Source organism: Podarcis gaigeae (assembly GCF_964106915.1).
Source record: "Podarcis gaigeae genome assembly, chromosome: 7".
Taxonomy (NCBI): domain Eukaryota; kingdom Metazoa; phylum Chordata; class Lepidosauria; order Squamata; family Lacertidae; genus Podarcis; species Podarcis gaigeae.
Genome location: NC_139683.1, coordinates 86,264,039 through 86,289,965, shown reverse-complemented (window position 1 = coordinate 86,289,965; position 25,927 = coordinate 86,264,039). Strand labels below are relative to the sequence as shown.

General features: G+C 49.0%; 2 protein-coding genes across 9 annotated transcripts in view; one reads left to right on the top strand and one right to left on the bottom strand.

Annotated features, from left to right (window-relative positions):
* RELL2 (RELT like 2) overlaps positions 1-14,731 on the top strand; it is a 19,918-nt gene extending 5,187 nt beyond the window's left edge. For 4 of the 6 annotated variants that reach the window (XM_083748470.1, XM_083748472.1, XM_083748469.1 and 1 more), the window contains 7 exons: positions 393-609; positions 4,252-4,317; positions 4,406-4,478; positions 5,413-5,604; positions 7,465-8,011; positions 10,781-10,823; positions 13,458-14,731. In XM_083748470.1, the coding sequence (XP_083604596.1) occupies positions 393-609; positions 4,252-4,317; positions 4,406-4,478; positions 5,413-5,604; positions 7,465-8,011; positions 10,781-10,822 (1,137 nt within the window). In that variant the 3' untranslated portion in view covers position 10,823; positions 13,458-14,731. The remainder of the gene's footprint in view (positions 1-392; positions 610-4,251; positions 4,318-4,405; positions 4,479-5,412; positions 5,605-7,464; positions 8,012-10,780; positions 10,824-13,457) is intronic. The other 2 variants (XM_083748473.1, XM_083748471.1) reach the window with 1 other exon arrangement.
* The window catches only part of FCHSD1 (FCH and double SH3 domains 1), a 23,500-nt gene continuing 12,297 nt past the window's right edge, over positions 14,725-25,927 (bottom strand). Inside the window, exons 9-20 of one of the 3 annotated variants that reach the window (XM_083748432.1) lie at positions 25,545-25,667; positions 23,747-23,842; positions 23,538-23,654; positions 22,641-22,745; positions 21,534-21,695; positions 20,597-20,725; positions 19,504-19,587; positions 18,981-19,158; positions 18,465-18,670; positions 17,335-17,413; positions 17,012-17,070; positions 14,725-15,458 (exon numbers count right to left, since the gene is read on the bottom strand). In XM_083748432.1, the coding sequence (XP_083604558.1) occupies positions 15,393-15,458; positions 17,012-17,070; positions 17,335-17,413; positions 18,465-18,670; positions 18,981-19,158; positions 19,504-19,587; positions 20,597-20,725; positions 21,534-21,695; positions 22,641-22,745; positions 23,538-23,654; positions 23,747-23,842; positions 25,545-25,667 (1,404 nt within the window). In that variant the 3' untranslated portion in view covers positions 14,725-15,392. Of the gene's footprint in view, positions 15,459-17,011; positions 17,071-17,334; positions 17,414-18,464; positions 18,671-18,695; positions 18,915-18,948; positions 19,159-19,503; positions 19,588-20,596; positions 20,726-21,533; positions 21,696-22,640; positions 22,746-23,537; positions 23,655-23,743; positions 23,843-25,544; positions 25,668-25,927 lie in introns of those variants that run through there. The other 2 variants (XM_083748434.1, XM_083748433.1) reach the window with 2 other exon arrangements.

The following is a 25,927-nucleotide window of genomic DNA, read 5'->3' as shown; positions in this document are numbered from 1 at the left end:
ATCTCAAAATGGAAGCAGGACGTTTCCTAGGGAAGCAGCAGCAGCAGCAGCAGCAGCTCCTCTCTCCCGGAGATCTGGCTGAGAATCCTTGCCCTTGGACTGCTCGTCCTTGCGCCTGACTTCTGAGGCAGATGACTGCGAAAGACCCTTGGTAAAATCTCCAGGAACCTCTTTCTGGAAGTCAAGCGAAACCTCCCCGATAAACTTTCCACAACCCCTCAGTAAGGCTTCTCACCAGAGGGGTGCTTTTCGATTAGTGGGGGAGCCCAGGAAACAGGGAGCTGAGCCCCGGTACCTGCCCAGGGCACCTTGGCGCCACTGGCCTGGGTGGGCAACCTGCGGGCACGTGGGCACCTGCGGGCCCTGAGCCATGCGCGCTGCCTCTCTCGCAGATCCGAATGTCGGAGCACAGCAACGACGAGGGGGAGGACGATGCCGACCACCAGCACAGCGTTTCCATGCTGTTCCTGCTGGTCCTGGTCTTCTTCGTCATGGGACTCGTGGGATTCCTCATTTGCCACGTCCTGAAGAAGAAGGGCTACCGCTGCCGGACATTCCGGGATGAGCTGGACTCTGATAACAAGGAGTCTCTGACCCAGCTGCAAGATGGTGAGTAAAGGGGGGGGGGCAGAGAAGAAAAGCAGCGAGCGGGGGTCTTCTTTCTTTCTCAGCACGAAGCTCCCCGCCACCCGCAGGCGCAAAGCGGTGTTCCCTCAAGACCAAGAGTTCGCCAGCCCTGGGCTAGCAAATAATGAGTTGGAGAAGGGGGCATGGAGAACTCTACATTTAAAAAAGCATCACTATTTTACCCCACGAGCCTAAATTCTGCTGGTGCAATTTGCTGGAGGGATTTAAGAAATTATATATGGGCTGCTGGTGGCTTTCAGAGCAGCCGCTTCATCTGTCTTGACGGCTCCCATCCTTTTAGGTTTTGTGACTTTGGCTTTGCTCTACTCAGCTTCGCTTTCACCTATCATGCAGCCCAGTCTTATTCACGTTTTTCTTGCTGTGTTCGATGGGAATGACCCAGATCTGAGCTGAAATTTCCGGATCTAAGCAAAAACGTTACTGGTCTCCCTTCCCTCTTCACCAACTTTGCAGCTCATTTGCACGTTGCTTAAAGTCACCTCGCTAAATTGGAGCTAATAGCTCATATTTAATAATTTGCAAAACTGTAGCCTTGGAATAATGCCAGCAAATACTAGTTCGAGGCAAGAGGTTGAATCTCTTGGTTCAAATCCCTGCTGAACCATAGCCAAATGGATAGTCATCCCTCTGCTGCTGGAATTTATGCAGAGAGGACAGCAGGATAGCTTAGCTGGTAAGAGCATGAGACTCTTAATCTCAGGGTCTTTGGGTCGAGCCCCATGTTGGGTGTAAAGAATCCTGCACTTGATGACCCTCGTGGTTCCTTCTGACTCTATGAAGACCAAGGGTTTAGTAAGCCAGTGAGAGACCATACTTCTCCAAGCATCTTGTCCCAGCCTCATGCCAAATCAACTGAAACACATAGGAAAATAGGACCAGAATATCACGGTGGGTTGCATGCTAGAATGAGGGGCATCTGAACTTAGGTGGGTGTGAGTGGTTTTCATTATTTTATCCTACCTTTGTTCAAGGAGCTCAGAGTGATCTTTCCCTGCATCAGTCTATTCCCCCAAGCAACCTTGTGAAGTAGGTGAGAGGCTAGAAGACTCACCCCAGATCAGTGTCCTTCATGACTGAGTGAGGACTTGAACCCAGGTCGCTCCACCACAATGGTTTTCTTGAACTGAGTGGCAAATAATATTTAGGACTCTGTATCAAGGTGGGATGGAAGGCAACAACAGAAGAGAAATACAGTGGTACCTCGGGTTACATATGCTTCAGGTTACAGACTCTGCTAACCCAGAAATAGTGCTTCAGGTTAAGAACTTGGCTTCAGGATGAGAACAGAAATCGTGCTCCGGTGGCGCAGTGGCAGCAGGAGGCCCCATTAGCTAAAGTGGTGCTTCAGGTTAAGAACAGTTTCAGGATAAGAACGGACCTCCAGAACAAATTAAGTTCTTAACCCGAGGTACCACTGTACTGCCTTTTCTGGCAGCTACATCAAAACTCTTTCCGTACAACTTCAACTAAAGTTGGATGACGAAGGAGGAAGTGGAGGCTGCTCCATTAGGGCAAATGGGGGCACTCCGCCACCGACCTCAGTCTGCCCTCAACCAGCCCCAACCTGCCTGCCTTTTTGCATCCTGTCTAGGAGTCAGGTACTGCCTATTGGCTTCCTCCTCCCATGGCTCAGTGCTGCCCTTGTAGGATTCAGTAGGGAAGAGCGCAGGACAAAATTAGAGAGAGTTGGCTCTGCCTGTCATTGGCCCTGGCTCCGCCTCCTGCTTGAGTCCCTGCCTTCCACCTGACCAATCGGTGGGTACCAGCCACACCTGAAAGCAGGATGTTCCAGTGGGCATAGCTCACTCCTGCGACAAGGGCTGGTTTTGATACCTCATTCTTTTTTCAGGCCAGGAATGTCCTTGTAATGGCATGCCTGAAAATTTGATGTGTGCGCTTGGTTATTATGCCCCTCAGACTTGCCTGTGATTGCGGCCTGAGCCTCACTGTATGTGATGCAGCTACGGGCATTTTGGGGCCACATTTCTGCTGTTTTCCAAATGTGAGGAGGGAGGGAGGATAGGTAAAGATGAGCAGGGAAAGAAAAAGAAAAGCTGTAGTAGTTAGTTTTTATTAGCTTTTCATCAAGGTTGCATTCTACTTTCACCCTAAAGAGCTCAGGTGGCACACATGAATTTATCTTCACGACAAAGCTATAAAGTGGGCTAGAATAAGAAATTGTGACTTGCCCTAGTTAACATTATGGTTGTGAGGGGATTTGAACCCAAATTCCCCTGCACTTCCTGTGCTGCAGAGTGGCATCAAAAAGACTGTAGCCCCATTGTTCTGAAGGGCATTGTGGCAGCCTTAACCTTGCTACAGAGTTTTGCCTTTTGTAAATGGCCGTTTTCCATTTAGCAAGTAGAAACACATTGAGCTGTTTATATACAATCTCTGCGGGCTTGGCTTAGCTGTTCTACATCTAAAAGAGAGATGTCAGGTGGCCAGGAATGCAAATTTTCAAGAGTTTGTGCATGGCTTCTGTCGAATTTAGATTGCAAAGAAGAAGCAACATTTAAGAGAGATATTTATCTTTATAAGTAATTGTTTCTAACAATTGCCACATTGTGTAGAAGCAGTGGGTTGATAAGAAATACAGGTATTCCTGAGGAATAAACACAGGGACTGAAATGTGTGGGGAAGTGACTGACTTCTTTGAATGGCACCCCTGAGTTTGGGAGATTCAAGTCAAATTATATCAGGATGATTACGAACAGACTGCACTGCTATGTGATCTGCTAGAGCAGGGCTGGGGAACCCTTTTTCTGTTGAGAATCACATTCCCGCAGGGCTAATCTGTCAGGAGCAGGGCCAGCAAGGTGAAGCAACCGCCTCAGGCGGCAGGATCCACAAGGGCAGCTGATTTGGCCTGCATGGAATGTATTACCTCCTGCCACTGCACTGGTGGCAGAAACAGCGGCAGCACATCCCTTGGAGGCTGGATCTGTGTCTCCTCAGCAGCCCCCCCCCCATGTTGCCTCTACAGAGGCCTCTTGGCGAATAGGAGGCCCTTGTTCCATGGCAGGGGCATGCACACCATTTTGTGGCTCACCTCAGGTACCAAAACGTCTTGGGTTGGCCCTGGTCAGAGGCCACATGTGGCAATAGCAGGGAGCGATGGAGCCACAAATGGTGTAGAGAAGCTCATTTTCTCTGTGTCTCCTTGCCAAGGGCTGCTTGTGGCCACAAGTCATCCCCCCCCCCCCAGTAGCTTGTTGGGTGGGATAGGGCTGCTAGGTTAGCTTCCTAATTCACTGTTGCTTGCCAGAGCAGAGGGGGCAAGGCAGCAGGGGGATTGGCACAGTGCAAATGCACCAGCTGGGTGTCAGCTGATGGTTCTGCTGATGGTTTGCACTATGCCAACCTCCTGCCCCCTTGCCTCTCCTTCTTGATAGTACCTCACCTGCTGGAAAGTTGCAGTAACAGCAAGCCATTTCTGTTTGCACACCTCTGTTAGAGAGAACAGCTTCCCAGGTCACTTTTGCTGAAGCACGGGGCTAGCTGTTCCTTGAGCATTTCAGGGTTTTTGATGCTGTATGGAGATTTATCCCGTCACAAGAGTTCCTATGTTTCTTCTTTCACTGCCATATCTTTTCATTTCAGATGAAGATGAGGAGCTGAATGAGGACACTGTAGAGAAGATAGTGAAGTGCATCATTCAGAATGAAGGTAAGGCTTAACCTTGGTTTAACGGTTGGGAAGTCCCTGTACATGAGGACCTGGCTGTGACACATTTCTTCTTTCTCCCCTTTGTTAGCAAATGTGGAAGTCCTGAAGGAAATGCTGGGAGATGGTGACGCTGATCTCCCACTGCCGGTCCCTGTGCCCAGGTGAGGACAGGGTCCCGGTGCACCATAGTGCCTATCACATCATGGGAATCTCTGCTATGCCATCCTTCCTTGAAGACTGGGCTAGAGGTCGGCTGTCAGTGAGGAAGAGATGGAGAGATTAAAGCCCTTGTCTCTGCACTAGAAAAGGGCAAAGGGGAAGTCCAGTCTTGAATCCCTGGAGTTCATATGGCTCCCTCAACATTTCATTTCATTTCATTACAGTTTGGGTTGTTTTTGGTTCCTGAGGCAGAAAAACCAAATGGGGTCTTCACTCCCCAGTCCATGCTGGGATTGTATTGTGGTAGATGCGGGTAGCGCTGTGGTCTAAACCACCAAGCCTTGGCTGTAGTCTAAACCACTGAGGTTGGCAGTTCGAATCTGCGCAACAGTGGTGAGCTCCCTTTGCTCTCTCCCAGCTGCTGCCAACCTAGCAGTTCAAAAGCACATCAGTGCAAGTAGATAAACAGGTAGCATTGTGGCAAGAAGGTAAACGGCATTTCCGTACGCTCTGCTTTCCATCACGGTGTTCTGTTGTGCCACAAGCAGTTTAGTTCTGCTGACCACATGACCCAGAAAGCTGTCTGTGGACAAACGCTGGCTCCCTTAGCCTGAAGTGAGATGAGCGCCACACCCCAAGACTGAACTTAACCATCCAGGGGTCCTTTATACCTTTTGTACTGTGATGGGGGTGGGGTTGTGTTTTTGTACCACTCACATTTATTTCAGTGGGGCTTCCTTAGGAGAACTTCCTGGTAGCTTGAACTCCGTGGGTCACATTTGTCTGTGTGAATCTCAGAACCTCTTGTGCTTGTCTCATGGTAATGTGCTGGTTGCGTCTTGAGGGTTGCATCCTTCTGTTTAGATTGAGTGGGGCAATTATGTTCCGAGTTCAATGACTGTTGTGGCAATTAGCTTTCTGCTCTCTTTTCTCCAGCAGCCTCTGCCCACATCGCAGCAGCCAAGATGCTGGCATGCCCCATCACCACACGGTGCACTTGGGCTCAACGCAAGCCCCTTGCATCCACTGCAGTAGGAAAAAGAGGCACCCGCTGCATCGACAGGGCCGCTCCAAGGAGGGCAAGGGCAAGATGCACCCGGGGGAGACCACGGTCTTCTCTGTGGGCAGGTATTTATCAAGAGACAGGTCTTTATTTCCATGCCATCCTTCATTTTACTAGATTTCAGCATAAAAACATAATACAACATCTTGGAAAATCAGTGTAAAGGGAGTATAAGAAATGCACGTTGCAATTCTTCGGTTGGGAGAAGGCATTCACCATAGCAGGTGGCAGGGCAAGAGCGAGGTGCACAAGGGTGCTTTCTCTAGTTGTTTTGTTTTTACATTTCCCCTCTTTTTATATATATATAAAAAGTTAGAATATTTGTAGACTGCACCCTCAAATAAAATATTAAGTCACTGGTACAATAGAAGGTATGAGTGCAATAAAACATACCATAAAACAATGCAAAATAATAATAAAAATTACTGGCTCATCTTGGAAAAATTCAAACAACTATGTTGTTGTTGGCACCCGTCTCTCTCAGGAGACAATGGAGGAGTGCACCTTTGGGGGTGAGGCCAAACTGTTAGAAAGTTGCAGAGCCTCCTGTGGCTGTAGAGACTGATACAGGAGTGACTCCCCCCCCCCCCATAACTGCTCGCCCCTGCGTTGTTTTTGCTGCGCTTGCAGCACCAAAGTGAGCTCTCTGGGGCTCAAGCCCGTGCAATGTGTCTGGAGGTCCTGGGCTGCCCAGACGACATGAGCCACCTACCCCCCCCCCCCCGCCTGGAGCCTTGCTGATGTGGTCCAAAGGAAAACATTTGGCACCAACTTGTCTGTAAGAGCTGCCAGAAGGAGGCATACAAGACGCCATCCAACCTCCTTAGGGAATCCACACCAGCTTTTTGTAGGGTTTATATAAACAATAACTATGCTGGGGTGGGAACTGAGATACTCCGACTCCCGAGCTAGCATAGTTTGATCTCCAATTTGGGGGCATGTCAGGACGTGGTCAGGTGCTGGATAATTGAAGCTGAGCCTCCCTCTGGTCCTCTGGTCCAGCTCCTTTTTGGTCTTCCTAATGTTGGTAGGGCCAGGACTACAGAAGTTTCCAGAATGGTGAGAAAGTGGGAATCCAGCACTGGATCTCCAAGGTCAGAATTCTTGGCCTTCCAAGGGCTACGGAATTGCAGGGCCAGGCATACAAAAAGCAGCAACAAAAGGGAAGAGGACACATCATTTCTCACGTGGTGAAAAGGAAACTTCCCACACCAAAACCAATCTGTTTTGAATAAGGTGTTTAATAAAGACACAGTAGAGGATCCCTTGAATGGGACACCCTCCAACTGCTCACCCAGTGCCTCACAACACTGAGCCCACATGAAGAGATTTGCCATTATTCTTAGTGAGCGAATGGTGCTTGCCTTGGCTCCATGAGAGAGAGGGCATTTATATTCTCAGCTAGTTTATTAGGCACACTTGCCAGATGAAAAGTGAAAATAAATCAAAGACAAAGAGTGAGGGGGTCAGAGCACCAGCCTGATGAGTAGTGTCTCATGGTTTGACTTGGAAGTTGCAGTTTTAGCCTCTTTCCTGAGTCTTTGAGGAAAAGATTTAAATGATGTGGGAAAGAGCTCCCTAACTGGTTTCCACAGGGCTCATGTTCAGCCTTTTCTTCCCATTCAAACGTTCGCTCCTTTTTCTTAGCATGTTCTTCCAATCCAGCATCTGTGGGGAGAGTAAGAGGTGGACACCAAAATACACCTATTTGAAAGTATCCAGGGAAAAGCTATGCTATTCTGCATTGGAGAGTAGCTAGTAGGATATGGTTAGTATCTTAGCCACACAAAAATATAACCAAGTGCCTCAGAGATTTGCTTTCTGTTCTGTCAGGAGACCTTGCAACCCAGGTGATGAGGGTTCTTACAGGATGATTTGTCACTGTTGATTCACCTGACTTCCTTTATTCCCCCCCCCCACTGCAGATTTCATGTCACCCATATTGGGAAGAAACAGGACGAGTCTCTCCCTGGTAGCAAACAGGACCTTGGATCTGCTGATGCAAACCAGGAAGCCCACAGCAATGAGAAACTCCCATGGGAGGGCTCCCAGAATGGAATAGTCCACACAGGCGAATTTCAGCAAGGAAGACTCCAGCAGGCAGATCCTGAAAGTGAAAAAGGGTCCAAGGAAGAATGGGCAGATGAGTCCACTCAAGGAGAAGGCCCCTTGAACACGACGGCCAATTCAGATGTCTCCATGAATGGACCAGAGAGGAAAGAAAACACTACGCCCTGCTCATTGCAAGAGGCCAGCCTCCTAGGGACTGCAACAAGCAATGTGTCCGAGACAAACTGCTCTACCGGACCCAAGTGCCTTGGGTCAGAGGATCCGGAGAGGCTGGATAAGGACGTGCCTGCCTCGGAGGATGAGGGTGTTCAAAGGGCAGCTAATGATGTATCAGAAAAAGTACCATCCAGACTAGATATATCAGGAAACGAGATCAATAGAACAAACAGCACAGAACTCCAGGTAGGTAATGTTATGTCCTCTCTTTCCTCGTCTTACGGGACACTCCATTTCTCTTTCTGTGCACAGAGATACTAAGAGCATTGTTGACTAACAGGTAACAGCCCTCACAGCACATCCAAACTGATGCCACTGAAAGGGCCAGGGGGTTGCGATTCACAGATTCTCTTTAGATAGTGGAGGGGGATAAACAGCCAGTGGGTAACTGTTTACATGTATCAAAAAATCCAATCTTCAAGCAGGGGGCACAGAGTACCTAGCACTGAGAATGAAGGTGTATCTGCCCACTTACCTACCTACAGAAGCTGGTGCAGCACTGTTTTCCCGCTGCAGAGGGAGTTCTGCTTCCCCTTCCCCCCTTTAATGACATATGCACCCAGTGACAGAGGAAGGGGGGTGCGTGGGGGGGGGGCGGTCTGCCCCAGGTGTCCTCATTGAGGGGGGGTGACAAAATGAGGGTTTTTTTAAAAAAAAATGGACTCACGAAACTTTTTAGGAGTGACGTGGTGGCTTAGGCGCCTGCAGGTTCCACGCTGCCTAAAATGGCAGCATGGGACTTGCACCTGCCTACTGCCTCTCCCTCAGCTGCCCTACAGCTGAGGGGGAGGCAGCGGAGAGGCTCACCCTGCCCCACCCCTACGTGTTGATTGCCCCCTACCCGGCTGCAGGACACGCCCCCACACCAGGCCCCCACACTGCTGCGTGTGCCTGACTCTGAACTGTTGTTCTTGGGCAAAATGATCTGAGGGAGGCTCTGTATCTTGCCAGAAAAGAGGGAAATACAGTGGTATCTCGGGTTACATACGCTTCAGGTTACAGACTCCGCTAATCCAGAAATAGTACCTCGGGTTAAGAACTTTGCTTCAGAATGAGAACAGAAATCGTACAGTGGCGGCAGCAGGAGGTGGTGCTTCAGGTTAAGAACAGTTTCAGGTTAAGAATGGACCTCCGGAACGAATTAAGTACTTAACCCGAGGTACCACTGTATATATCCTAAGAAGTCCCACTACCCCAAATCTATTTGTGTCTGTACAAAGCAAGAACTGTGATGAAAATAAGGGCAGAAAGTAGCTGCAAGAGGATTTCCCAGAGCAGGATAGATTTGGGAAGAACATTAATCTTCCAAATGTTACAGCACTAAGAATTTTAGTTCCATGAACATCAAAACATTAAAAAAAAACAGAAAAGGATAAAACTAGGAAGGTACAGGACTGTAATGAGTTCAGGTAATAATGGTGATACAACAGCAAAGAGGAAAGAAAATAAGTGTTTGAACTGTTGCTTACTGCCAAAAGTAAGCAAATGCTGACGAAATGAAGTGTTTTTGCTTCAAAGCGTCATTGTACAGAGTGAAATGCAGACCAGAGAGGCGGCAGAGGCACCCTTTACAGAATGCTTGGCTAAAAGCTATACAAATTCACAAGTATTGTTTTAATAACTTCTAGGATAGCCGCCTTGTTGTGGTTAAATGATGGAATGCAAATATATTCAGGAAAACAACATACAAGCTGAAATCAGCTTAGAAGCAGTAACTTTTTTATTCAGAATATCCATAGAGGGTTATGAGGTCAAAAGATGTAGAAACCAATCTATCTCTGAAGTGGCAGAAATGAAAAACTGCATACTATTTGAAATAGGACACTCAAATATTGGGCATATTATTATTGCTTAAACTGGGTTTCATATTTGTTCTTTGTGTGTAACCTCTTACCCCATTTACACTGGCATTATTACATATCCAACATTTTCTTGGTTTGACAGAAAGAATTTGGTAGGTGGAGGAGATGGAGCATAGAGTTTTATATAGACAGGATGCTACCTGCTGTACCTGCTAAAACCATAATTTTGAATTGCATACCACTTAGAGACAGCCCAAGTTATTTTAGCGCCTGAAGCAGCAAAATATAAATATAACCTCCCTGGCAGTAGTAAATTATTAATTGGCAGCTTGCTACCTTTTAATAATGCCCTGTATCTGCTATCTGAGATGCGCCACCTCAGCCTACCTAATGGTAGAACAGGCTCATAAACTCATATTATTTTAAGATGTGCTTTCCTGGTATACATTAATTTTTTAAAAAAAGAATACATACCTTTTAGCAATTGCACATCATGAGTCTGCAGTGCCCATTAAAATAGCCACATGTAAAATGGTCTTTAGACTGGATTCCACCTCCTTCCCTGACTGGCCTTTTTATAGAATCATTGTTGAAGCTCTCTAATCTCATTTCTACCTCATAAGACTTCAGCGAGTGCCAATTAGCTCCTGCCTGTAAATCTCCTTGGGGGTTTTCACATGCTTAGGAAGAGCCATGATTCCTAAGCAACTCCTGGCACCAGTGCCCACCATCAGGAGTGCCAGCTTGGCCCCGTGACTGTGGGTGCCTGGGGCCGTGGGTACCATACAGTGTGCATGGCCCTGGCACCAAAATTTGTGGGTGCCTGGCCCCTTCTTGGGGAATTTTGTGGGTGCTCAGGCACCCAGGGGCCCCAGGAAGTTGGCACCAATGCCCACCATTCTGGGCACTGGCATCTCTCTCTCACTCATACGGCCAACCCAGTTCCCATCCCCTGCTATTGTTGGCATAGACCATCTGGCCAAATCCTAGCCAGTATAGGGACCCCTATGTGTTCTTCCAGGACCCCTAGAAGCCTCTTTGCCACTCTTGCCCCGCTCCTTAGGTGCCATGTTGTGGGGCTTCTGGGGTTTCTAGTAACGTTAGCTGCTGGTGTGACCCTTTCCCTGCTTGTTTCTTGCCTCTTTTCTCCCAGGAGCAGAGGCTGGTGGTGCAGGACCCAGGAGTATCAATGTGACGTAAGTTCCACACTCTGCTTGTCAACAGCTGGGACTGAGGGTTTGAGTGTCGCCACAAAGCCACTCCCAGCATTATGCTGGGGGGAGACCAGACTGCGTGACAAAGTATGTAATGTGCAGGTCGGGAGTAGCTCTGATTTTACTGGACTGGCAAGAGGTGACGGGATTCTTTGGCACATGGAAACCAGACGGGGACTGCTGCTCTCTGGGCTTCTCTTTGTCCTCCCCAGGCACCAGAGCAATCTGAACCACGTTGCTCTGAGGTGGAAGCTTCACAGCCTGCCAGTCTACTGCTGGTCCCCAGGGGACGATAGCTATCCTTGTACCAGGCCCAGACTCTTTCCGGGGACACGTGAAGTATTAGGTTAGGGTTTCCACCTACGCAGAACATAGGAGAGCTCAACTTTCACCATCGTTCACCTCCTCACCCTTTAAGCACCTATCTCCTCACTCAGCGAGGAATGGTGTTGGGGACACTGTGATGATAGCCATTGACCCGTTCAGCAGGCATCTTGCCAAAAAGCGTTCACAGTGACTCCTCCAGCAGATCTAGTGCCATAGCTCATCAGATTGGTCCCATAAGCACATATGCCTGCTGCACCCAGAAGATCCAGGGCTCTCCTTTGGTGACCCCCTGGCAGCCCCAGTGTGGACAGCAGCAGAACAACCCTTTTACCACGCTTATGGTCAGTTCCACACATAGCTAGAAGCAGTGACATTTTAGTTAAAACTACCAGTCAGATCCACAGCCCTGTGAAGTATATGCAGGCCTAGAGAAGTTATAGGACTCCTCATTTGCCCCAAAGGAGGGTTCACATCCCACCATAAGGATAAGGCTTTTTGGAGGGTAACACTTCCAGGTGTGTGTGTGTTTTATTGATTGATTGCAATGTAAGAGGCTCAAACAGAAAAATATGAATTATTCTAACAGCCATTTCACAGTAAACAAAGACTCTGAGCCGCTTAGTATGAGAGAAAAAGGAGAGAGGCAGTTCAGTCCTACCACATGGAGAGGGAAATTCAGCTGCTGGAAAGCAAGGGTGGGCGGTTTGCGTAGCAACAGAAATTTCAAACCAAAAGTGAGAATCAGTTCATACCAAGAGGCAAGAGGGTGTTAACCTTTCTTGGTGGAGGGCGAGGATGACAGGAGGACACAGTAGGGCAAGGAAAGGGATCACGGTCTTAACATGCAGCCAGTTTTTTACCCTGTGTGAGAAAAGGGAGACCCATGTCGCCTGCCCCCACTGTCTACCTGTGGGAACAGTGACTGGGGGGGGGGGGAGCCCTATTGTAATGGAGTGAGAGAGAAAACATCTCCTTGGACAAGCAGCAATGGAAGCGACAACAAAGCAAGGTCACAGGAGCCAAGACTGAACTAGCCAGGAGGATTGGGGAGCGGGAGGGAGCAGGATTAGCCACATAAAATAAGAGGAAAATGGTCAGGTCCCACTCCTGAGGACTTTGCTCACCAAGCTGTCTTTTAGCATTTGACTGGAAAGAATATTTCTAGACGGTGAGGGCAGGAGCAGGAAGTGATGCCACAACTCCTACGCTACAGGGCAATTCTCCACTTGCTGAGCCAGAAGATCTTGGATGGGATCTCTCTAGTCTTGCCCTGTGACCTCTTCTACTCTTCTACTCCCCACCCCGCTGCTGTGAGTGGGATAACCCCAAGCCACACAAGCTACTCCTAAATGACCCAACTGTAGCACCTGTGCAGGTACAGTCCAGACAAGGCCCATGGTTCGGTTGCTGGCTGTGGACTCCTAGGAGAAAGGGCTGGCAAGAGACGCAGGCAATGACGGGGTTGGGATGTTGACTGCATGGCTGATCTCTGCAATAGTAACCAGGGGGTAGTGAGGTGTGAAGAGTCAGCCCCTTTCTGCTTGCCAGAGCATAGTCAGGGGTGACAAAGATACAGATCAGGAGTTCTGCTGGGCAGTATTGCTCACGACCCCCCCCCCCTGAAGCCCTTCCCATTGAGAATCCCATCCTAAAGACTAGTGAGCAGCGCTGGGAACAGGGTTGTAGCTAGCTGCTCTGGCACTCAGAGTGGCGAGGGCAGGGTGAGCTGCCCATGGGAGCGCTGTGGCGATCTGCGCACGGGAGTGCTGTGGCAATCCACCCAGGGGCGCGGCATGGCAAGCTGCCCACGCAAGCCCCACGCTGCTATTTTGGGCAGTGCAGGGGCCCGAGCCACCACATCACTCCCAGGAGAGGCGCATGGCTTGGGTGCGCTGCAGGCCAGACCCCCCTCAAGGATGACACCCGCACCCCCCGGACTCCCCTTCCTACGCCCCTGGCTGGGAAACGGCCAAAGTGTGTGCTGAACAGCATCAGTAATAAAGGCAAGCAAGGGCAGCTCCAGCATGAGCCACAGCGAGCCAAGTAGCTCAGGAGACAGGAGGATGGAGGAGCATGTGACCCCCTCCTGCCCACCTACGGGGGAGGGGCACCTCCATCACTGTTGTTCTGGCCTACCACTATGGGCTGCATTGTGGAGTCATCCTTTTAACCCCTTGTGAAAAGTTGCAGTGGAACTCTGGCTGCTTCCAGATGGAGGGCAGTTACCACTATCCTTTGCCTTTGGTAGACGTTTCTGTTCACGCTCCTTCCTTCAACATTTTTTTCCAGAGCCTGCCTGCTCCATGTTCAGGGTTGCAAAGCAGAGAGATGCACACAGAGGCAACACTAGGTTCACAAGAACTAGGCGGCCAGAACGAGTCACGCCTGGGCCAGAAGAGCGACACCATGCCTGGCAAGGACGTGCCACTTCCACTAGTAGAACTATGACACTTGGCAAGAGCCTCATCCCCATTGCAACAGCTACTCACGCAGCGGCAGCAGCGGAAGAGCGCAGGAACGGGACCGTGTTGTGGCGTTATCCACCTTGCTGAAACCTCATTCTGTTGAAAGCTTTGCTAAGGCCCCTGTGTGCAACCATGCGACTTGTGGGGTGGGATGGCGGGACCCACCGGTATGCCTGAGCTGGTAAGAATCCCATTCTTCTCCATGCTGGGGCTCAACTTGCGGTGCTTTGAAGAATCCCAGATTTGTATCTCAGGATACCTTCTCACATCCCGCTCCAGGCGCTGCCCTTTCAGCAATAGCCCATTTTCCTGCATGCCAGTCAGGTCTGAGTGAACGATTAGTGTTTAAAAAATAAAATACAGCTACTGCTTACAGCAGGAAGAGAACTTGGCCAATGTGGGTGGAGTGAGTTTTGAACTAAGGGGAGAAGGCCCTTGGCACTGCCTGCTCTGCTCATAGCTGTGACTCAGCTTAGCCGGCTTAAAGTCTGAGTCTCCACTCCCATCCTGACCAGGGAATACAGTGGCCCCGGGGGCTGCATTTAGACAGGTAGCTGGACCCAGGGTAACCTCCCTGGTTTCTAGCATTCACACAAGACAATCAGAGGAGCTAGAATTACAACTCAGGAGCAGCAGTTACACAAGAGGAAATGTGAATTCTGCCTCAGACCGCAATATTTACAAACAGGCACTCCCCTAAGTGATAAATCCTTGCAAAGATCCTGCTCTAGTGTCTACTAACCACACCATCCTCTTTGAAGCAGCCAAATAGCACCTAATTCTGAGCCCCTTTGCTGTGGGGCTCAATGTGGTATGTGTGGGGACTTGCATGGGGTGGGGGTGGGGGCTGCTTTGCTCAACACAGATCCTGGAGACTCTCGTGGCTCCAGATAGGCTTTCCCCCTCGCTAGAAGACCAGAACCTGGCTTGGGAGATGAGCCAACTAAACACTCCCCCAGACCCTGTGATTTCTAGTCTTCTGTGTTCTAGTTAAGCCATGACCGAAGGCCACCTCTGCCTTCGCCCCTACATCTTTTCATGTTTAAGTACAGTGTAAACAAAAACTAACCCTATTAAAGATGCTGAAGACGTGCAGAATGGTGTCTGTTTATTCGGTCAGTACCTGCCCATCTATTGCCTCTCAAGGACGCAGCACACTCACTCAGCAAGGGACAGCAAAAGAACTGTTGGCTACAAGAGCAGCAGACCCGGCCGTTGTCAATAGTTCTGACAGACAAAGTGCACACAGATGCTAGCTAGCAGCAGCATTTAAAGCAAAGGGAGAGACCTGCTCCCATCTCAAACCACAGAACAGGAACAAAGGAAATGCTTGGCATTGTCTCGAGTAGCAGTCCAAGGAATGTCAAGGGCCAAACAGAACTTGCCATTTCTAGGTCCTACGCTGTGGGGCTCGACCCCAGTGCAGAGAGAAAGACAAACGTGTTTTCAACATTCCCTGGCAAGTCCATTCTGGTGCAGTCCATCCATCTGAGCATGTACTCATGTGCTGAGGTAGAGAAGCTCATCGCAGCAGCAACAGCAGCAGCAGCAGCAGTAGCAGCAGCAGCAGCAGCAGCAATGCTCCTCTCAGCACCTCCGTCCCACTGCTAGCTTGCTGGTGCTGGAAGATGTGAGTACAGGCTCAAAAGCAGCCAGAGGCACCCAAAAACTCCAAGCAGAAACGGATTTGCTTGTGGCCCCACCAGCCCCCAAAGCGCTCAAGCCTTCTTGGGAAGCCAAATCCCTGGCAGATGTGGACTTAATCGTGGCTGGGCAGCGAGTCATCTTCTGGAGCCTTCGATGGTGGAGGCGGGGGAGCCCGAACCTAAAAAGAAAGGGTGGGGGAAGGCAGCATTTCTGAAGGGTGTAAAGTTCTCGCACTGCATCTTATGCCCACAAAGGGGCAAGCTTAGGACCCTATTAGTGTTTTTCTCAAAATCCATCAGAAGGAGTCTGGAGTATTGCTGACATTTATGTTACACTTTATCTCCCATGTTTTTTAAAACCTCTATATGAAACCGTTGGGAGAGATCACCAGGGGGTTTGGGCTGGGTGTCCACCAGTATGTGGGTGATACCCAGTTCGACCTACTACTTAAACTGGAACCAGTGAAGGTCCTGTGTGTGTGTGTGGAGACGGTTGGAGGATGGGTGGTGGTCAATGGATTGAGATTGAATCCCGACAAGACAGAAGTACTGTTTCTGGCAAACAGGGGGCAGGCAGGTGTGGGGGAGCCCCTGGTCCTCAAGAGGGTAACTGGCCCCCTAAAGGACCAGGTGTGCAGCCTTGGGGTCATTTTGGACTCACAGCTGTCCATGGAGGTACAGGCTAATTCTGTGTCCTGGGCGGTTGTCTACCAGCTCCATCTGGTATGTCCACTGAGACCCTACCTGTCTGTGCAGGGTCTCACTAGAGGGGTACCTGCTCTGGTTATCTCCCGCTTGGACTACTGCAATGCGCTTTATATGGGGCTACCTTTGAAGGCGACTTGGAAACTACAACTAATCCAGAATGTGGCTGCCAGACTGGTGACTGGGAATGGCCACCGTGACCATAAAGGATCTACATTGGTTCCGAGTACCTTTCCAAGCACAACTCAGAGTATTGGTGTTGACCTTTAAAGCCCTAGATGGCTTCCGTGTATACCTAATGGAGTGTCTCCACCCCCATCATTCAGCCCGGACACTGAAATCCTCCTCCAAGGACCTTCTGGTGGTTTCCTCACTGCCAGAAGTGTAGCTACAGGGAACCAGTAGTTGCACCTGCCCTGTGGAATTCTTTCCCATCTGATGTCAAAGAGATCAAGAATTATACAACCTTCAGTAGACATCTGAAGGGAGCCCTGTATCAGGAAGCTTTTAATGTGTGATATTGTGTTGTGTTTTTGTATATTCAGTTGGAAGCTGCCCACAGTGGTTGGAGCAACTCAATCAGATGGGTGGGATACAAAAATTATCATCATCTCAAGTTTTTTCTTCCCACTCTACTTTTCTTCCCTCCCAACAGAAGACTGACAAACTCTGGTTACCTCCTGTAATGTGGGTTCAAACATTCAGTTTCTCAAATATAAAGTCTTATTAAGGTTCTAGTAGAATACAAACCTAACAGGCAAGGCTGACTACAAAGCCCCACTTGTGTGTAAGATCATTCTAGAAGGACTGAGCACTCCCTTTTTGGCCAAAATGGAATATTCTGCCTTTTTTCTCTACCTGAGAGATAAATATGCTCATAATAGTTATTCAAACTGCATCAAATATTAGATCATAGCCTACTTGCATTTTAGGATGCTCATACGTGAATGAACTTTTTTGTGAGTGGTGGGGATAAAGGACAGGGAGACCGAGGCCATCCCATTATGGCATATGGGCAACAACTTACTGGGCGAATGCGTGGTGTGTTCAGGTCAGGGGAATCTTGCATGTTTCCTTGCCAGCCACCTGGGAACACATAAAAACATTAATGACTACATTTGTGTGGGGCAAAACAGTGAAGGACTGCTGACATCCCGGCCCTTAACCTGGTCTCTCTCTCTCTCTCTCTCAATCCCACTTCTCCAGAAACACAAACATGTTTTCACAGCATACTAGAGATCTGTACATATCACCACTTCTCTCTAACACAACTAGACTATTCCAGAAGCCACCATTTTTTGGTGGGGTAGGGGGGAAAGACTCCAGATGCTGGTTTCTCAAGTAACTCACCTGTTAGCAGAATGTCTGGAGGAGATGTATGGTCAAGGACTGGAGGGGAGAAAGCTGGAGGAGATGGTGAAAGCAGTTCCTGAAACAAGAAAGCCAAGCTGCCGTCAGACTCAAAGCAAGCAAAGCAAACTTCTAAGACACCAAGTGGAAAAAAGGAATGTGGGCCGAGTGACTCCCCACAACCCTGTGTTGGAGTGGGAACCAGGTTCAGCAGGGCTCAGCCATGAAAAAGCTGGAAGAACAATGAAGAAAAGAGCACCTTGCACATGCTCTGAGGGCTCGTGCGGTATTCTGGATGTATGCTCAGCATGACATCAAAAACAAGATGCCACCCCCTCTCTAGTTGGGGAATGGGCAGGGGTGGTGATAATGACTTTATACCCGGCTGTCAAGCCCAGAGAGAAGTTGTGGACTCCAAATTAACAAGGCATCAGTATGAGTATCCCTTAGATCATAAAACAGATTGCTTCCCCTTTGAGCACCTCTGAAGCACTGCATGACTGCTCAACTACTGTATTTTTCACTCTATAAGACACACTTTTCCCCTCCTAAAAAGTAAGGGTAAATGTGTATGCGTCTTATGGAGCAAATGCAGGTGGGAGGCTCTGCTCAGCGCTCCCTTTAAAGAGCCGTGTGGAGCGTGTGTGCTGCCCTTCTCCCTGCTCGGCGAAAAGCCCCTAAGAGCCGCACACACGCTCCGCATGCTCTTTAAAGGAAGTACGGCTCTTGGAGGAGCCTTCATCCCGCTGCCCGGGAGAGGCTGCATGCAGCTATCCCAGAAGCCAGAACAGCAAGAGGCTATCCCAGAAGCCAGATCCCTCTTGCTGTTCTGACTTCTGGGATTCAGAATATTTTTTCCCTTGTTTTCCTCCTCCAAAAACTAGGTGCGTCTTATGGTCTGGTGCATCTTATAGAGCGAAAAATATGGTACCTCCTCAGCCCCAAGCTTCTGGGGTGCCTTGGCATGCTCCCCGGAGGCAGGAGGGGCACGTGTTGAGGTGTCCATATCTGTGGATCCCAGTAACTATTACCAGGACTCCATGGCCCTGCCAACTGCAACAGTCCAAACACTGATTCCATAAGGAGGCAGACAAGCTGCTCTGCCCTTCCTGGGCCACCCTGGGACTCACCTGCTCAGCTCCCTCTTGAGCGCCAGTTATTTCTTGCACAACCAATGAGGGGAAGACTCCAATTCTCCCATTGAAGTCTCCTTTCCAAAAGCCATCATCTACCGCTCCCTCCTCCCGGGGCAGCACTCGGATGATGGCTCCCTCGGGGAAACTGAGTTCCTCAGAGCTCTGCCCTTCGTAGTCATAAAGGGCTCGCACCAGGGAAGCTGCAAACAAACAGAGGACACAACTGGTCTTACAAAGCAGGTGGGATCAGCAGCCATTTACTCTGCTGGGGGGGGGGGGAGGACAGGATAAAAAGCGTATATAAACTGAACCCTTTCAAGTGCAGGCAGGCTGCCTCTTCCACTAGCCAGGTTGGGCAGAGGCTCCCTGGGAATTTTATCACAGGAGATCCGACGGGCAGGGCAGAAAAGCCATGCCGGGCCTGTATCTTGACACCACCATGCACTTGCACCCTCTGCTAATAGCTCACAGCCCCCACAGCCCCCCCCCCACTACCCCAGCAAGACGCACCTCCAGGCTCCAGGATCAGGCCCATGCTCATGATGTTGGTCAGCTCCCTCTCCAAGGCCACATCAGAAGACTCTTCCTGGGCAGTCCCATCTGGGCCTGGGTGCTCCCTGCTTACTGAATCCATAAAGAGGAGGTACTTCTCAGGGACGTACCCGACCTGTCCTGCACTGTTACGCGCCTGAAGTCAGGTAGGAGAAGTGACACCAAGAAACATATTTGAACAAGCTTGTCCTTGTGCGTTCCTACCATGTGTGGCTGGGAACACAGCCAGGCTGCTCCCAAGGCTACAGTCTGGGATCTGCTCTCTTAGGTCCAAAGTGCTCAGCTTCTGTCTTGGCACTGGCATTGCTGCCAGAGATGGGACGCCCAATGGTTCCATGTGTCCAAGCATCTCCAGCATGCCTTGCAGAGTTGCTCAGCACCCATTCACACTCTTGCTTAGCACCCTAGAGGCAGATTTTCATGGAAGGTTTTCCCAAGTCCCATAGCAGAGAGGAACCTGACCCAGGTTCCTTATACGAACCTTGACCCATTCCTCCACATCGCCGTCTTCAATGACCTCCAGCTCCTCACCCTGCGCAATGGAGAGCTCGTCCGATTGGCAGGCCTGGCAGGCAAGAACACACGTAGAGTCACAACAAAGTCTGCAGCACTGATGACTCACTCAGGCATCATTGGCCAGCCATGTTTTCTCACCATGAGAAGGCGTAGCCATGAGCCTCAGAGGAATAAGGTTCTTTTCTTCCTTTCATGGGTGAGGAAAGGAGATTAGAAGCTTCTGCTTATGGTTCGTGGCAAACCAGAAGGCTGCTCCCCATGCATGAAAGCAACAGGCTCCCAGTATATTTCTGAGCACAATTCAAAGTGCTGGTGCTGACCTTTAAAGCCCTAAACGGCCTTGGTCCTGTATACCTGAAGGAGCATCTCCACCCCCATCATTCAGCCCGGACATTGAGATCCAGAGCTGAGGGCCTTCTGGTAGTTCCCTCATTGCGAGAAGTGAGGTTACAGGGAACCAGACAGAGGGCCTTCTCGGTAGTGGCGCCCTTCAGATGCGAAGGAAATAAGCAGCTATCTTATCCGTAAAAGACATCTGAAGGCAGCCCTGTTTAGGGAAGTTTTTAATGATGGGTGTTTTAATGTATTTTTAATCTTTGTTGGAAGCCGCCCAGAGTGGCTGGGGAAACTTAGCCAGATGGGAGGGGTATAAATAAATTATTATTATTATTATTATTATTATTATGCTCATTCCAGCATCAAGAAGCTGTGGTTTGTTATGTCTCAAATGTGCCACTGTTTGAGATTTCCAGGTACAGTGTAAGACATGAGGAATCACTGTCAGAATCCAGGTATGTGTGGGAGTGAAGACATTTAGCAAACATCTACCACATTTTCCCAGCTTTACTCCCTTTGTTTGTTATTGTTTACATCACTTGCTGGTAAGAAGCTCAGCTGGAGAGTCTCTTGCTTAAGGTACCCCAAAATTCTGGCAGTGCCCTTGCTGAAGCCCCTGAAAAGCCACCTAGAGGTGGTTTTTGAGCTTTGTAATGATAAATTATTGTGAAGGGCATGCTGCAAGCAGCAATTCCTATTTGGGAGAAGAAAAGAAGTATTACCTGGTATGGGAAAAATACTCTGCAGGATGAAGGATAAGCACGAACCATGCTCGGACTTGGTCTTGTGTCCTCAAACAGTTCTGTGTTGTCGTCATAGTCATCAAACTCAGCAAGATCGAAGTCTTCTGCCTGATGGAAGATTTATGACTGTCAACTATGGGAAGCTAAAATGACAGGCCAATCAAATATAAAGAAAAGGCAGCTCCAGGCCAAAGACACAGAATCTCAGATAACTGGGAGTGGGGGGAAGAGGGTTTCACTCCAAGGAAACACCACATCACAAAGAGAATGGAGAATGGGAATATTTGCCCTGAAGGAGTGTTTCCACCTCCATTGTTCTGCCTGGACGCTGAGGTCCAGTGCCGAGGGTCTTCTGGTGGTTCCCTCACTGCAAGAAGCCAAGTTACAGGGAACCAGGCAGAGGGCCTTCTCGGTAGTGGCCCCCATCCTGTGGAACACCATCCCACCAGATGTCAAAGAGAAGAACAGCTACCAGACTTTTAGAAGACATCTGAGGGCAGCCCTATTTAGGGAAGCTTTTAATGTTTAACAGACCACTATATTTTGTTGGAAGCCGCCCAGAGTGGCTGGGGAAACCCAGCCAGATGGACGGGGTATAAATAATAAATTATTATTACTGCCCAGATTCTCCCCAAGACAGACTTCAGCCAAGCAGGGGGAATGGTCCCAGTTTGGGCAAGAGAATGCAGACAAGTTCAAAAGCTCCTTGTAGCCCTTGGGCTGAAGAGTCTCTCTTTCCCTGAAAGATGCCCTTTTCAGATGTACTGCCAACTGCACAGAAGCCTCTTCCATGTGTTGTTTTCATGCAGCAGCAGGACGTGTCTGAATGATGCAGCAACCTTCAAGGGGCCTGGGGTGGGGGCGCAGCTCTTTCCAAGGGTTTGGGAGCTGATCTTTGGAGAGAGGCAACTCTTACCGTCGGAGTGGAGCCTCTCTCAGACCTGCGAGCTTCGCTGAGCCGCCGCTCTTGCTCCATTTCGTCCAGCACCTGCCCCATGCTGCTTGCCAGCCAGGTATCGACATCCAGGCCAGCCTGACGCAGGAGAGCTAGCCGGGCCTCCGCCTTCACCTTGCTGATCTAAAGAGAGGGCAAGAACCGTCCTGTGATCAAGGAATGAATCAGCAATTCCATCCTCAAACAACTGTCACATCCAACCACAAGCAGAGCAAAGGAAATGACAAGCCTGGTCTTTCAAATGGAGAAAAGCAGCAGCTAGCAGATTAGGACTGCCATTCAGCACCAAGAATGCCACCCTCTGAATGACAGCCAGAAGCCAATGCCCTGGCAGCAAAGGCAGGGTAGAAGGCTGCCCCTCTTGGTTACACCTAAAATGCACACTTTATACATGCTGGCCAGGAGCCAGCCATGATGTTTGCCTGCAAAACACTTAGGAATCTAATGCAACGGTACCTCCTGATGTTCTGAACCTAGGAATCTAATTCTGCTATTGATTTTGAGCCTCTCCATGCATTCGCCCACCCTCCTTTCCACAGCATCTTATACCCTCCTTTCCCTTGATAAAAGAACAGAAATTTCTTTTGTTTGAAATCTGATTTATCACACCCAAGGCAGAGCAATGGGGATGAGAAGCTGGCGGAAATCATTTTCCAAACGTAGATCCACCTGTGACTGGCTAACTGCATCAGAAAGGATAAAACATCAAAGTCTCAATATGACGATGCATTAACCTGTTTATTCTGGGATGCTGCCTATATTTCACCTCTTCAAGAAGTTAAACTTTACACAGCATGGAGATTCTAGCCCCCTGGCTATAAAATACAGTCAAATGGGGTGACGGGCTGGATACCTTCAGTTGGAATTTTTCTCCTGGGCAATGCAGCCTGCTTCTTTCACTCCTGCAATATTTGCCATCAAGTCAGCAAAAGCACCAGAAAGCACACATACAGGACACAAATGCCGGGAGCCAGCAAGGGATATCAATGGCACAAAGCCGACAACTTCAGACAGACAAGCATTGCTGACCACTCTGGAAAATGCACAGGCAGCCTGCAGTAGACGCACCTCAGCCTTCCGTAGGTTCTCTCTTATCTCCTCCATCCTCTTCTCCATGGTGGTCATCTCTGCTTCAGGGGCCTGCTGCCTCCTGGCTTCCATTCTCTGTAGAACCTGCTCAACCCAATATTGAATACTTAAGTGACCCTAGCATCATTCTCAGGGCAAATTCTGTTTTCTTGTCTCAGGAATCCTGAAGGAAACCTTGCTTCAGTCTTTGGCCCTTGAAATTAGAATGGCCACAGGAACGTCAAAATTTGCAATAGGCCACGTCTTCTTTTATGAAATTATACAACTTTTTTTGTGGCTGCTGAGGTGAAATCATTAAACAGGATGAAGTCTGTTCTTCTTTTCAGAGTGAAAAAAATCATTAGAACAGAATAACAGGCTGGACTCGTGTCTTGGGGAAACATCGCTGGACTCCAAGGAGTTTGCTAGATTCTCCTCTGCCAGCTCCAGAAATCCAAAAGCTTTATCCAGTAGAGGAGGGGGAGGGGAAATTGCCTGGAAACCTCCATTTCCATTTCTGACAGCTGCTCCTCCTCTTTCAGGGAAAAAGGGCCCCAATTGTAAGGAGACTGCCCAAAGGGGAAGGGAAGGGACTTGCCAGTGCAAGCAACCACAAGGCCCTGAAGGACTGGAGCCCCACAAAAACCCTGCTCTTTTGATCTAAGCAGGAAGAGAACTGATTTTTTTATTCATGGGTGAAGACAGGGGTTCATTTTACCCTGCCCCCAGACACTAACTCTTCACAGGATTTTATGCTATTCCCAGTTCATATCCATCCACCCAAATAATGCAGAAGATAAAAGTACAACCAGAAAAACGGGATTATTCTCTCTAATTTCATGGACAAGTCCTATCACGTGGGAAGTGTTTCCTGGGAAATAAAGCCTGGCTGCTCACCTGCTCACTGACAGTTTTTATTTTGTAATCTCTGGCTGCTCGAGCGGCCCAGCGACGTGCTTCCTTCTCTAACCCGCTCTCCCCAAGGCTGCTGCCACTTTCATGCAGAAGAGAAGTCTGGGAAGAAATAGGCCTGTTAGCAGCCCTGTCCGAAGACACCCTTCTCCTCCTGGGCAAGGGCTGGGCAGGGCCTGCTTCTCTCTTACCACCTGGTCAGCTCCTGCCGGCTGAAAGGGCTGCATGACCATCGCTGAAAATGCAGCATTATCCTGGAGGAAGAGGAGGAGATTCTGCTCCTGGCACACCTGCAAGAACAACCAGAAAGAAAAGAAAGTCTGAGACATGCCAAGCAAGTGAGAGAGAAAGTGGCCTTCACTGCCCTACCGCCAGCCTGTCCTTGCTGGACGAAATGCTGCTGGCACAGGGTTTCTGCTGCTTCTGTGTTCCAAAGAGCCCCTGGCAATGCTGCCTTGTCCAAAGCCTCAGTGGTCCAGCATTTATTTATTTTATTTTATCAAACACAATTCTGATGAAGAACACGCATTTCAAGTGCACATTTGCAATGTTCTTCATCAGCTAAATCTGAGGGCCCAACTCAAATCACTCAAGGGCCACTTGTAGATTTTTACATCTTTAAGAGAGCCAGACTACATCAGTCTCAGAAAAGTGTTTCTGCCGTATTTGATGCAGTATTTTCTATTTTTTATCCGGTTATCTGGCACCACCTCTTTTATCTCTGTGCTTATAGTGTATATTCATTTTTCTCTGCATGAGTAAATGATATCTCTGTAATTATTTTATTTTTTTACTTGTTTATTAAATTTATGTACCACCCTTCATTCAAAGAGCACAGGGCGATTTAAACCATAAAAATATATATAATGAGAACACAAAATACATAGCAGAAAAACAAACCAACAATCCCTCCTCCTACAAACACATTTAAAAGGCCATAGAATGTTCTTCAGCCAAAGGCCTGACTATAGAAAAACATTTTTGTCTGGCACCTGAAGATATGTAATGAAGGCGCCAGGCGAGCCTCCCTAGGAGGAGAATTCTACAGACAGGGAGCCACTGTAGAAAAGGCCCATTCTTGTGTTGCCACCCTCTGGACCTCTAGCGCAGGAGGCACAAGAAGGAGGGCCTCAAATAAGGATCACAGGGTCCAGGTCAGTGGTCCTCAAGGTATTTGTAACTCCGCCCATTACCCCTTACTCACCTTTCTTATGCTACATTTTCCTGCTCCCACAATCTCTCAGGTGCTCTCTCCACATCCCATAGTACAATATCCTCTTTCTCTGTAGGCTTCTCTTTATCCCATCAGTCAACCATCCCTGTCCTATAGATCTCTGTGGCCCGTCTGTTACCATCTTTTTTCTTTAATTTTGCTTGTGCTCCCTACACCCAATCCCAAATTTTACTCTTCCTGACTGAGCTCCACAACACCACCATACAAGTCTTTTGCTCCTCCAACAATTCACACACCAAGAGGGCACCAGAGGCAGATGAAATCTTGTGCAGCTTGGTGGGCTTCAGGAGGTTGGAAAAGCTTAAGAGACAACCCTATCCCACCTGTTGGTAGGCCTCTGAGGGCTCACAGGTTATTATTCCCCAAAAAGGTAGAGAAGGTCTAACAAGGTGGTTATCGTTTTCTTCAGATTGGTCCCAAAGAAAAGCACTTTTAGTTGCTTAACTCAGAAACGAAGACCTAGGGCTGCCACAAGTTCATTTGGGGAATGGCTGTTCCACAGCAACACTAAACTGTGACATGTAAGGTGGGGGAAGAAAGTCCAAACTTGCTAGGCAAGAGAATAAGGGCCAAAACAGAAGGGACACTTCTTCAGAAAGCTTTAGAATAGTCACAGAGGGCTCTGATTTCTATTGGAGGAGATCTGAAAACATCAAATGTAAAAATATGCCTGTATTTTTTTCCCAATAGGAGAACAGCAATTTTGGGGATACCCTACAGACCCCTAGAAACACAGTCACTTATGAGCGCCTTGTTACCTGTGCAGATGTACCTAGAACACGCTGGAAAAGTTCCTGTGTGCCTTGGCAGACCTCCAGCTCTGTCTTGCTGATCAGGGTCAGCTGGTCTCTGAGCCGCTCATAAAGGTCACCATCCAGCATCTGACAAAACACAGATCCAACAGGTTGGGTGGTGCACAGCGAGAAGAGGAACAGGAAGGGAGGCTCCTCCAGGGAGGAGGTACACGTAGGAGAAGAGAGATCATTCCACCCAAACTTGCTGCAGTGCAGGGAGTCATCCAAAATGAGGCAACTCCCTGCACTCCTTGAGAGAAAAACAGGGCCTATTTGAGGCAAGATATTTGTGGGATTGGCAAGAAACTGGGAAATAGAATTTGGTTCAAGCTAAAATCCTGCACAGC